Source organism: Nansenia antarctica, assembly GCF_963989245.1.
Source record: "Nansenia antarctica genome assembly, chromosome: 7".
Classification (NCBI taxonomy): domain Eukaryota; kingdom Metazoa; phylum Chordata; class Actinopteri; order Argentiniformes; family Microstomatidae; genus Nansenia; species Nansenia antarctica.
In genome coordinates, this window is record NC_137677.1 from 1,704,363 (window position 1) to 1,718,086 (window position 13,724).

At 42.1% G+C, this 13,724-nt stretch overlaps 1 protein-coding gene across 1 annotated transcript; it reads right to left on the reverse strand.

Annotated features, from left to right (window-relative positions):
* Positions 1-1,063: 1,063 nt before the first annotated feature.
* On the reverse strand, positions 1,064-9,726 carry ube3a (ubiquitin protein ligase E3A). The gene is made up of 11 exons (XM_080535846.1): positions 9,588-9,726; positions 8,679-8,727; positions 7,955-8,277; positions 6,502-7,730; positions 6,042-6,186; positions 5,604-5,809; positions 5,054-5,218; positions 4,466-4,621; positions 3,795-3,868; positions 2,833-2,976; positions 1,064-2,325 (listed from the first exon to the last, which is right to left on the reverse strand). Exons 1-11 carry the CDS (start codon positions 9,670-9,672, stop codon positions 2,205-2,207), a joined length of 2,697 nt encoding a protein of 898 aa, XP_080391972.1. The 5' UTR covers positions 9,673-9,726; the 3' UTR covers positions 1,064-2,204.
* Between the last annotated feature and the right edge of the window lie 3,998 nt (positions 9,727-13,724).

The window sequence follows — 13,724 nt, forward strand, 5'->3', positions numbered from 1 at the left end:
AAGAAAACCAACTTTTACCTTTGATGACACCGACATGAGCCCTGTTTTCCCGTTGCCCCACGCATAATAAGACCACAACTTCCTTGTGTCTCTTATTGTCCAAATGTTCCCTACATTTTAGCTGCATGTTTTTCCAGCATGTAAATCCGTTGTCAATAAAAATCGACTCCAATTCTTTTCCCCTGCCAATAAAAAAAAAAAAAAAGAGGGATTTCCTGAAATCCATATTTCCCGCTAAATTCAGACCAATCACAAAACTGTTTTGCAAGCGCGTCGCCTCGCACTTGTTGAGAGCGATTCAGTCTCGATTACCAGTACATGCACTGAGTGGAACTTTAACAGGCGATGTCACGTGTGGTTTCATGTAACGTCCGTTTCGGACACCAGGGGGCGAGAGAGGAACCGAAACGATCAACCGAAATCTCCGTTGCAATTCGGTTCGGTACCATACCGGTCAGGAGACAGGTAGAGTTTTCCCAACAAAAGTTATGCAGATTTCCTTTCAATTGTTTTTACATTTATTTTTATTTTTTAAATTTGTGTATAAGGATAGAGTAAGTAACCTTCTAAAGTATCTGACTGCGGTGGCTGTTGTTAAAAACCATGGGTTCCTCTAGTCTAAACAGTTGTCCGAGGATGTCAGAATCAAGTTCACTTCCACCATCAAGGAGAAGGCTACAAAAAACTCTTGCAATGTTCCAAATTACCCATTTCCACTGTCAGAAACATCAGAAAATGGAAAATAAATGGAACAATTGAAGCCAAACATGACTTTTCCTAGATGTGTGCGTTCTACCACCCAGTATCCTTACATTTTCAAAATCACATCAGGATAAGCTAGTATAAAGCTATTTTGCAGTTTTTCTGTGTACGAAGTAGGCTAATTTGCAAGCGGCCAACTAGTGGTCGTTGTGTGTAAATAGCAGCGTAGCATTGTAAAGAGGGGCGGCTCTTTTAGTAGGTAAAAAAGGCACGGCTGTTCTAGAGTTAATGAGGAAAATCAGGTGGAAAGGAACTGTTTGAAGAACAATGACTTGACGACTAAAAATTGAGTCACTTTTATTTTGCAGCAAGTTTATCAATACTTTATCTATCCACATTACTTTCTCTCCCAAGATATAATAATTTGATCAAATAAACCAGTAAACAACTGAATATTTCCCTTCTATCGCTATGGCCAATGTACATCACATGTCTTTGTGCAGGTTTTGGAGGCTTTCAGGTGTGCAGCTTCAGCAATAAAACAAAACCAGAATCGCTCAAGACCAAAAAACAACAACATGAAGAATGGAGACACAACCATGCTGTTCTGAGCACCTCAAGCTGGCTCATCAGGTCAGTCGTACAGTGAATGTATGTGCTTCTGAAAACCAATATCTCACAGTATCTGGGTCAGATTAAACTGCGCAATGTACTGAGGAAGCTACAAGATCAAAGTACAACATCATAATGTCGTATAACGGAGCAAAGCAAAGCAATTGTTGTTTATGACCGAAATTGTGAGTGAATGAGTTAAAACAAGACACACTATCAAGGATGACATGTCCAATGTGTGGTGTGTCTAAATGTGGCATAAAAATATTTTCACACAAAACAAACAAACATGTTTTGTCGTATGTAGAGATTAAAAGCTAATCAATACAAACAGGGGACTTGGCTCTGAAGTACTATGCAGGACACCAGCCAAACCTAGGAGATTAATGAGCCAACGTGGCGTTACAGGCAAAGCAGCACCATGAAACATAGACTCCTGGTTGGTGTAGCGTCAGTCCTGTGCTTTCGACAACACTGCTGGCAATACAGAAACACACAGAGGACTTATGGATCAACAAAGAAAAAAATTCAACAGACAGCATACAGTAGGGCTATATACCATTCTCTCTAGCTAAGGATTCTGAATATTTAGTAAGTGCACTTTCACAGTTTCACAACAATCAGACGTAAATAATCTGCTTCTTGCTTAAAACTCTTTGAAAAAACCTAAATAGTAAGGACAGGGGTTTGTTGAGCACACACGAGGAATATGAGACACTGAAGAAGTGAACTGGGTGACGGAGGTGTCTGATTGAGTGGAGTGTTCAGGCACAGGGTCACTGGGCGTTCTTCCGTTTCATCTCACAATGTCATATTCCGTCTTCATGAAGGACATGAAGGAACCACTGCAGTCAGGAGGCTCTTTTTAGCATGGGGGTGTTTTTTTTCCTTTACAACATCCCAAATCCTTTGGCATAAGTGATGGCTTTGAGCAGTCTCTCTTTCAGCTTCTCCTTAGTGGAGTATTCGGGGAGAAGCAGTGCGTTAAAGCAGGTGTGAGAAGTGGGTAACCTGGAGGAGATGGAGAGAACAGTTACACACCTGTCTAACTCTATTCGGTTGTTAAGTCGTGACGTGTTTCCGGGTCCAAAGTTGGCTGAGGCGCTCTCTTCGAAATGCCTTAATAATAATAATAATTCATTATATTTATATAGCGCTTTTCCGAGGCTCAAAGACGCTGACAAATATGGGAAAAACAGGAAAGTGCTGTGTCCCTTGTTGTATGAATAGATCCAAGTCTAAAAAATGATTGAACTGTCATTCTACCGCTGTAGTACACTGGTACTCTGGTGCTTTAGTACACTGGTACTCTGGTGCTTTAGTACACTGGTACTCTGGTGCTTTAGTACACTGGTACTCTGGTGCTTTAGTACACTGGTACTCTGGTGCTTTAGTACACTGGTACTCTGGTGCGTGGAATTTCTGGTTTGGACCCGGAAATTTCTAAACGTCACGTTTGACGTCAGACTTAACAACCGAATGTCACGCTGACAGAGGAGAGTGGTCTGAGGTGTTTACCTGTCTGTATCAGAGCCGTTCTTGGCGATGATCATCTTCAGTTTGCCAAGTCCTCCTACGGGAGCTCTGTCTGTGCCTGTGGTGAACTGGAGGAATAGTCTCTTCTGCTCCACCCCAAACGTGTGTACCGTTTCCCAGAAGTCTCTGTGCACAGAAAATAAATGGCCGTGTTTCAAATATATTTTGGTCTGACAAAAGCGTAAAGTCAGAGCAGATTTTTCCATGCGTCTTTATGCAAAAATGATAATACAGGGTAGCAGCATTTGCATGTGAACAGTAGCATGTGTGAATGTGAAAAATAGATATGACTGGGTCAAAGAAATATGACCATATTTCACCAGTACTGGCTTCCCTTCATTGGCTCCCTGTCCATGTTAGAGCGGACTTCAAGTTGTTGTTACTAGCATACAAAGCTGTAAATGGCACCTATCTAAAGGACCTTATGGACCCATTATGTCCCCTCAAGGGCTCTGCGCTCACAAGGCTCTGAGGCTCTGCCCTGTCGACTGTTCCCAGAGTCAGGAAGAAGACAATCGGTGAGCGGGCGTTTTCTTTCCGTGCACCAACTCTCTGGAACCTTCTTCCATTGGACATCAGACAGGCTCAGTGCTCAGTGGAAGTGTTCAAAACCAAGTTGAAGACCCACCTGTTTTCTGTTGTCTATATGTCATAGCTTGTGTATTTGTGTTGTGTAATTATGTGTGTTTTAAACTGGAATAGTTGTTTTAACTGTTTTAAATTGTTGCTTACCTACTGTGAAGCACTTTGACGTAAAGCGCTATACAAATAAAGTTATTATTATTATTATTATTATTATTATTATTATTATTATTATTATATAGTCTGTTCTGAAAAACATAAATTCTGATGGATAATGTATTGATTCTAATGGATAATGTATTGATTCTAATGGATAATGTATTGATTCTAATGGATAATGTATAATAATGTGATTTACGTACTTGATAACTTGACAGTCTTTGCTGTAGCCTCCGTCATACTCTGTTGTTTCTTCAAGTGCTTCAAAATCAAGATTCTGTGGAGTTAGAACACAGATAGAGATAGTTAGTTAGATTCTGTGGAGTTAGAACACAGATAGAGATAGTTAGTTAGATTCTGTGAAGTTAGAACACAGGAGATAGTTAGTTAGATTCTGTGGAGTTAGAACACAGGAGATAGTTAGTTAGATTCTGTGAAGTTAGAACACAGGAGATCGTTAGTTAGATTCTGTCTAGTTAGAACACAGGAGATAGTTAGTTAGATTCTGTGAAGTTAGAACACAGGAGATAGTTAAGGCCAATGCACACGGCGTGCGATTTTGTCGCACGACAACATTCGATTCTCAATTCACACCACTGAAGTGAGTGGGTGTGAATGGAGAATCGAATGTTGCCGTGCGATAAAATCGCATCGCACGCCATGTGCATTGTCTCATTCAAAACAATGGAATCGAATTCGCGGTGCGACAAAATCGCACGCTGTGTGCATTGGGCTTTAGAACACAGGAGATAGTTAGGGTACTGCATAGGAGGGTATGGCATCATAGAACACAGGAGATAGTTAGGGTACTGCATAGGAGGGTATGGCATCATAAACATAACAAAAACACTTTATTCGAGATAGGTTTCCTCACCCGGCTTCCGCAGATAAGCAGCTCAACCTCCTCAGGCCGAAACAAATACTTCAATGGCGACTCATTCGTGACCATGTGGAAACCTCTCTTGAAGGCGTTGAACTGCCTCTCCATGCTTTTGTTGAGGATGTACTCAGAGTACATAGCTACAAACTCCTGATATTGACACAGGCATAAAAACAAAAACAAATGAGTATGTGGGGGAAAAAAAACATGAACACCTGAACCAGTCTCATAAGCTCCCAGAATGCCATCTGACTGATGTCAGACTCATATACTGTAGGAGGCTTTGAGATGCAGCCAAACTAACTCTCCACCTGTGCTTCACTCTCCTCTAACTGCAGAATGTTACAATTACAGTATAAGGATAGGTACTGTATGGATCTGTTGGATTCTCTGATAAATTCCACATAGATGTCCCTAATATCAATGTCAACCTAATATATACATTTAGCTAAATGGGCATACAAAAGGTTATGTAAACCATAAAATGCTTAACTGGAATAAAATGCAGAATATGAACGTACTACAGGGCCACAATATCTGGTTTAATATCCCTGGTTTCCAGTTGTTTTATTTTTTATTCACCTTTCTATTCTTGTCAGTAATAGGTATTTGGTCTCCATTTTCCTTCAAGTCATATGTCATCGGGTCTCCAAACAGATCTGTCTGTGATATCTGAAACGTGAGCATCATGTCCTCGCCCACGTCGCCCTCATAGGCCAGGAGCTCCTTCAGACTCTGGTAGAGAACCTGCAATAGGTTGGGTACAAAATCCAAAATGTTAGGTTCCTTTGTAAATTAAAATCAAATACCACATACCACTTTAACACCAATAAAGCGTGAGCTTAGAATGATAAGGTTCTAGGTTCTCCGTTTAGGGTAGTTCAGAGATATTGAGCGTCAAAGTTTTTACATTCCATTATGTTTTGTGAGATGGAACCTTTGTATTTTATTAATTACTAACTAAAAGATTTCAACATTTTAAAAATGACACCAATAACACCACACAGGCATTAATAAACACCTAATGGATCAGATTATGTAAAAAAACTCAATTTTGACCAAAAAATTAGATCCTCCTTATAAAATACAACGTCACAAAAGATCTATTGATATTGATATAATGACACGCTACCGGATGAGAGTCTTCCAGGTCCAGATAAGTCCCTTTCTTGCCCAGGAGTTTCCTGTAGACGACCATGGGGAAATGGACATCCAAGATGCAGTTATTGTAGATGGCCAGTCCCAGGACGATGCCGATGAGGGTGTACTGGGCCTCGTTCTCCAGCGAGGACGAGTTGAACCAAAACAGCTTGGTGTTGTCATCATACGTGAACATTCCTGTGGTGGCAGGGTACATACAGGAATGTTGAGGTTAATTTGAAAGTGACAGTTGGATCTAAGTGACAGTTGACACTAGAACAGCCGTGTCTATGTTACCTACACATAGAACAGAAACACCATGAGGAGTTTTGGATTGTTTCATTACGATTGATTGATTGAATTAACCAAATAAAAGAAGAAGAAAATGCAAGCCTGGGAGGTATGTATGGGAGTATAAGAATGTCCTTACCAATATCAGGATTGAAAATCTCTTCCAAAACCATCTGGAAGAACTCTTTTGAAACGCCGCCCTCGTCGACTCCTTGCTCTCCCTCGAACTCCACAAACAGCTGCTTCTTCAGGTCCGAGGGGTTCTCCATGGAGATCATCTCCAGCTGCAGCAGAGATCAGGTTCAGAGGAACAGGTTCAGAGAAACAGCGAAACACATCTGAGTAATGAAATAACAAAACCCCTCTCATTCACAATAGCAGGGTTCGACAGTGACGCTTGCCCGGAGCAAGTAAAACATTCGCCGGGTTTGTTTGTGCGAGCCTGCGCCCTCTGTTGTTCTTCCTGCACACAGGTAAAAAATATCCAGGATCTAGCAGCGTTGTCTGGCTCGCGCAAACAAACCCGGCGAATGTTTTACTTGCTCCGGGCAAGCGTTACTGTCGAACCCTGAATAGCACTGTGTAGTTCTATGACTTACTCTGACAAGTGCGTCATCGATGATGTGATCTCTGCGCACTTTGAGCCTGAGGTAGGGGTTGTGCTGCTGGCCCTGCACCATGCTGTAGAGCGCCGTGATACGCCGTTCGCTGTACATCCTGATCCTGTTGTCGTAGTACAGACCTTGGTTCTTGGTGACGGCGTTGAGGATGAAGGGACAGCTCTGGAAGGAGAACTTGCTCTCCGAGTCCACCTTGAAGAAGGTGAAGTCCTTGTCCATCTCCAGCACGTCGTTCAGCGGCTCGTTGACAAACTCCTCGAAGGGGATGAGGGGCCGTCTGCAGTCCAAGGTGCGGACCCCCAGCTCTTTCTCTAGAAGGTCGATCCGGGGGCCCTTCCTGTGGGTCTGCTCCTCTCCCAGTAGTTCCTGCAGTGTCAGCTCGCTGGACTCTGGCTCCTCGTCCTGCTCCTCGTTGTGGTCTGTGTCCAGGTCCCCTCCCAGGACGTTTGCATAGAAGACCAGCTTCAAGCACTTGGTGGCGGCCACCACGGTCTCGTCGTCGTTGACGAGGTTCTCGCTGCTGTAGTCGTTACTGACCACCGTGTAGGTGATGAGCTGCTGGAAGGTCTCCATCATGCGGCGGATCTGCGCCACGCTGTACTGGGACCACAACCGCGTCAGCTTGGCGAGTGCGGGCAGAGGTAGTTTGCTCATGGCCTTGCAGAAGACGGGCATCGCCATCTCAAGGTACTCGGGGCTGTGGAGGTTGCCGTTCTCCATCACTATGATGAAGATGTTTAAATAATCGGGGTTTGTGTCGTACACGTCAAGGTAGGTCAGGTCCAACTCCAGATTCGGTGTCAGGTATACCAACGCGTTGAGAAAGGCTGCCTCGATCTGCTCGTTGGGCAGCAGTCTATCGTACACTCTTCTCACAGCATCGATGTCCACAGATACTTCGACGGGGCTCGACTTTGGAGCGTCGCTTTCCTCCTGTGATGCGGTCGCTCCTGTCACGGAGGCAGAGGCCCCCAGGTCCTCGTCCATAGCGTTGGTCTTCTCTTTCTCATCCTCATCCTTGTCCTCGTCCTTATGGTGGGACCGGAGCTCCTCCTTGGTGTGTTGCGGAAGCTTCCGGAAGCTCTTGACCAGGGCTTCTGCGTTGGAGAAGATCCGGCCAATGACACGGATCAGAGCCGAGTAGTCGCCCTGCGCCTCGCAGGCACTCACGATCTCATACATCGTCTCCTCTGTCAGGTAATGAACATCTGCAGAAAGATTACATAGATGGAACCATTGTATTTTATGAATTACTAACTCAAGAATTTCAACATTTTAAAAACAACACCACACAGGCATTAATAAACACCTAATGGATCAGAATATGTAAAAAAAACTTTTTTTTACCAAAAATGGAGATAGAACCTTATAATTCTAACGTCACGAAAGAGGGAAATCACAGGGATCATTTAGATGGAAAAATGTAGATTACCTTTGAAGTCTTCCCTGGCAGGGAACAAGTCGTCATTGTCCATCTCCTCCCTGCTGCTGCTCATTATGTTACGGTGGATCCCGTCGTTGGCACTGTTGTCTGGCTGTGCAGCGCTGAGTCCTTTCTTGGAGGGGTGAGGAGGATCACAGAGTTTGGCGTTAATCTTATAAAGCTCGAGGGCTCTGACGGCGGCCGTATTGTTATCCACGGGTCGAAAATCAAGACATGATGCACAAAACTCATTCGCGCAGGCTTCATTTCCGCAGCCGTCAGTTAACTGGTGAAAGTAGCGCTCGATTAGATGCTTTGCAGCCGCTCTCTTCCTGTGCAGAACATTCAAACAGGAAGTGAGAAGGTTTAATACTTTAAGGCTTCTGAAAGGGAGGTTTACACTCCCTACAGCAACATACAACATACAACAGAAACTGTCACTGTTGAACTACCACAGTATCTGAAATCTTTCATTGTCATCCATGTAAGACAACAAAGCAGTCCAAAACAAAAATGTGATGCAAAAATTCTGCTAAATGCATTTTTAAAAAATATATAGATACAGGACGACAACACTGCATGCATTCAGAGCAAACTTTATACATATGTTCTGCCCCCTCCTTGCCATGTAATCCATGCTAAGATAAAGCTGTAATGTTTCCAGTCCAAAAACAACAGGAATAGTAGCTAAACAAGAACATGCAGTTACACAGATCTAAACATTGTTACTTACATTCGGCTTGGTTCAGTGTCTCCGGTGATATGCCTAATTTGTGGATCTTCTGGAATCATAAAAAGTAGGTTTAACTCAAATGAACATCTGAACAATTAATATTAGAATATCAAAAAGTATCAATCAGATTGTGTATATGTTAGGTAAACACAAGCCAGGAGCTACTGAGGGATCTGAGACAAATCTGACATACAAACATGACCTCCCAGCACCCTGACTCTGCAATAACAACTATCAGTGCGTCATCATGTACATGTTGTTAGCCCAGTGACAGTGACAGCAGCACTCCCAACGTCAACAGCTAGCTGTCGTACTCCTAGGGTTAATGTCACATTTCACATTTCACCAGTTAGCTGGCTACCTTTTCTCTTGCTTAACAAGTTGCTGGCAACATTGTTGCAACATACTTGCAGTTATTAATAATAACTGCAAGTATGTTGCAACAATGTTGCCAGCTAACTTGTTTACAGAGCACGTGTCTGGCAGCACTGTCAACACACAGCAAAGCAAAGCAAGGGCATAGCAGCTTCCAGCTATTTTATGAATTACTAACTCAGAAATGTCAACATTTTAAAAATAACACCACACAGGCATTAATAAACACCTAATGGATCAGATTATGTAAAAAAACTCAGTTTTGACCAAAAATGGAGATAGAACCTTATAATTCTAACGTCACGACTAGACCTGTCAAACTCACAACAGTACACATTACAACAGACCCGCTTTTGAAAACATAACCAGATCAAATACCTGGTTAGTTGACTGCAATTGTGTGTTACCTTGACAATCTTATGATTTATTTACCCTTTGATATTCTGAGTTAAGTGATAGGTGTCTGTGTGTGTGTGTGTGTGTGTGTGTGTGTGTGTGTGTGTGTGTGTGTGTGTGTTAGGCTGTTATTCTAACCGTTAGTAGTAGTTTTAGAGAGAGACGTCTGGCTGTAGCACCACTTTCTGCCGGAATATCCACTCTTCGGAATGAATATGACCATGTGTCAAATAATACGACAGAAGTTTAGTTTTTGTTTAAACTGCCAGGTCACACAATAACACTACGACCATTTTGTGTCAACACGGTGATCTATCCCGGCATGCAGCGCGGCGGCTGTTGAAATCATCCTGTCATGATGACGCGCCAGAGCATCTGTGATCATACCGCGCGACTTGATCTGACTTGATTAAATCTTGATTTTAAACCATCAAAGGATTTTTTTTTTACGTTATGCTATATGAATAACATACAAAACAGTAAACGGTTCAATATGCATACAATACAAAAGTAAAATCCAATCTATAATAATAATAATAATAATAATAATAATAACTTTATTTGTATAGCACTTTACATCAAAGTGCTATATGAATTATTATTTTTTACGTTATGCTATATGAATAACATACAAAACAGTAAAAAGGTTAAATATACATAACATACAATACAGAAGTAAAATCCAATCTATAATAATAATAATAATAATAATAATAATAATAATAACTTTATTTGTATAGCACTTTACATCAAAGTGCTTTACAATAGGTAAGCCACAGTTTAAAACAATTTAAAACAACTATTTCAATTTAAAAACACACAATTTCGCAACACAAGTACAATAGGTGAAAACAACAATTGTGATTTCGAGTGACAGATTGAGATCAATTGAAATGATAGGCTAACGAACCTCAATTGAAATGCTATCAAATCAAATTCGTAATACTACATCTAATCAGCAGATGGCATGGTTTCATGTCCTCATAACCAGGAAGTAGAGGATCTTTCCCTAGACTAGAGAATGCACAGTTTGTAATGGTCATGCTGCCCAATTTCTTTGTCATCCCTGTGCAAATTGGATTACATCACTTGTAGAAAGACGGCCATCAGCCAGCCTGAGATGCAATTTCCATTAATCTTTTCTATTACATAACAACAACCTTTTCATCTTATGTCTGCTATGATTTTAGGATCATCCATAGGACATAATTTGTATATCAATGCCTCTGGATTCCTGGAGAGATGCCTGGATCATGTCTTAGAGCATGCTCAGACCTGTCACACCCAACACCCACACTACACAGGAACGTGGCAATTGATCTGGGAATGCATGTCTAAATGCATGATCTCTGCAATGCATGTTTAAATGGACTGCACTTATACAGTATAGCGCCTTTATCCAAAGCGCTTTACAATGGCCTCTCATTCACACATTCACACACCAATGGCGGCAAGCTGCCATGCAAGGCGCCGGCCCGCTCACTGGGAGCAATTTGGGGTTCAGTGTCTTGCCCAAGGTCACTTCGACATGTGGCCAGCCGGGGCTTGAACCGCCGATCTGCCGACCTTGTGATCATTAGACGCCGGCTCTACCTCCTGAGACACAGCCGCCCCAAGTCTGGACTGTCATGAACTGGGAGGCCAACACATCAACAAAAATCCATGTTGGGTGGTATGGATGATAAACAGTGACTTCATTTGGGCTTGGTTTTAAAGCAAAGACATTGTGCTGCATACAGGCTGTGATTACTTAACAAATGCAGGCTGTGATTACCTCACTTGGGAGAGATCTCAAAGTCACCCTCCAGGACTTTGCTTATCACTCCGACCCCTACTCGCTACTCGCTTTCTTCTCGTTAAAATGCATGTTGAAATATGTTACCGTTGACCTTTTAGTAAGCGAGGACAGACAGAGCCCGGTTATATTTATCATATGGTCATCCATTACACGGCATTCATTTGGATGACCTTTTCAGCTGCGATATTTAACAATGTGCTGAACCACTGAATTATGAAAGGCTGCCGTGGCCGGCTGCCATTGTACAGAAAAAGTGCAGACTTATGTGCAAAACAAGGATGACTTTGAGGAGTGCACAATCTACACAAAACATATCCTGGGGCTTATTATTCCTCTTGTGGTGCACAGCTTGTTTCAGTACCTTGTAGGCTACATTACCTGTGTTATACTGTAGCTTGTACATTACCTGTGTCATACTGGGTGATGATTTCACCTCTAGAATCGGACAAACTTGGAATCTGTAATTTATTGTGATAGAGTCCTTTGGGAGGTTATTACTTTTTCATTTCTGAATATTGCACCCAATCAGTTGACGATCCTCAGGTATTATTTGGTGTTTGTGTGTGTGTGCAGTCCTAAAACCTTTTAACAATTCACTCAGTGAAGCGCTCTTATCTTTGCAGGCAGAGACTATAGGGCCGTTTTGTCCGGACACGACCCCTTTAAAAGCTCTGGAGCTGTTGGAGCGTGCGTTCACTAGACAGCTCATTCCTCAGACCTTTTCCTCTCCATCAGTTTTAGGATCTAGTTAAATGGCACTGACGAACAACCTGTCATCAATCAAATAACCCACAACCTCAACATTTCCACATCCAATTCATTTACATTCTTGGGTGTGTGCCTTCCCATACACTGTATTTCAAAGTCTAATGGCCCCAGGTTTATGAAAAATCCTAATAGAAACGTGTGCACTCGCTCCTTACTCACTTTTTGTTTTATTTCATGCAGTTTTGATGATGTAATGCAAAGTAATTTATCATGTGAGCATATAAGGCACTAATATGACTAATGAAAAACAAGTCACATGTGTTGTACAGAATTTCACCAATGATGAACCAGCTAATGCACTGTGGGTAATATGAACATGATGAAGCGTCCAACAGGCGACATGACAACAAGGCCGCAAAGGTTCTCTAAGTGTATGTGCCTGTTTATGTCCTAATCATGTTTATGTCCTAATCATGTTTATGTCCTAATCATGTTTATGTCCTAATCATGTTCAAAAAACAGAAGAAAGAGAAAGACAATTAGCTTTCAGCTGCCTGTCTCTTTCAGAGGTACCAGATGCACAAACAATAATAACAATAATAATAATAATCTGGCATCTGATGTGGCCTTGCAGTGGTATAGTCTACGGGATATGCAGGACTACGCCGTATACCCACTAGGACAGGCCAAGGATTTCCATATACCCACTTAAACATGTGTGAGGATACGTAACGGCGTTTTGTGACAGAACTTTCACACTTTCATTCATAAAATTCCCCCCGTCTGTGTTACGGAGCACTTGACTTTTGGACCATTGGGACTGACTATAGCGTCATATACCATCAACATGAAAGGAAGATGGGGGAAGATGCAACATGAAATATGTCAAAAAGCAGCACTATCATGCACAGATCAGCCTTATAACATGTAATGTTAGATATATAACGTTAGACAGGGAGCACAGATGTATTTTTATGGGGTTCCGAAATGAACGATATGAGGCTGGGAGGGAAAAATCACAGTATACCCACTAGAAAACACTAGACTACACCAGTGATCACATGCATCACATACAGACAATAGAACCGTATGTAGGATTTCTCACAACACAGGTGGAATCTAAAGGAATTCTAGAATAGAATGACACTACTGTTGATTGAAACAATCTCTTACACAAAGACTAATGGTTGTATGAAAGGTCATATCTGCAGGGAGGGATACTGAGTGCTTTATCTCTGTCTGATCCTTAGTCTCGAGGCAAAGATAGGGTCATCATAGCATCAGTCACACTGGCAGACTGGTTGGGTGAATATGTATTCAAGTCGTAAACACAGAGGCAATTGCACCTGTGCTTTTACTGTGACCTTAGTGTGTTTCAGGTTTCTTTCACCATTACTTAAGATATTCACCCTAACATTGAAAATTATTAGAGTACAGATTTTCTTTTGTATTACCTCTCATAGAGAGACATGGCAGCAGTCACTGCTCACACCTTAAGAGAGCACCCCAGAGAGACCTGAATGAAATAGGATTAGCAGCTGAGTATTTTAAGAGGCTTATGACAGTTTTACAATGTAAGAACACAACGTGAGGCCGCCTCTCTGTAGCTGTGTGCAGCTCCAGGAATAAGAACCCAGCGCAATCAGAATTATAACCCCCATAAATCACCAGTGGCGTCTGTGGCGGTACTCAAAACCTTGCCGTCTCTCTCTGAAGTAGGGCCTGGTAAATTATGCATGATTTAATTCCACGTGCAGAGGAATGTTTGT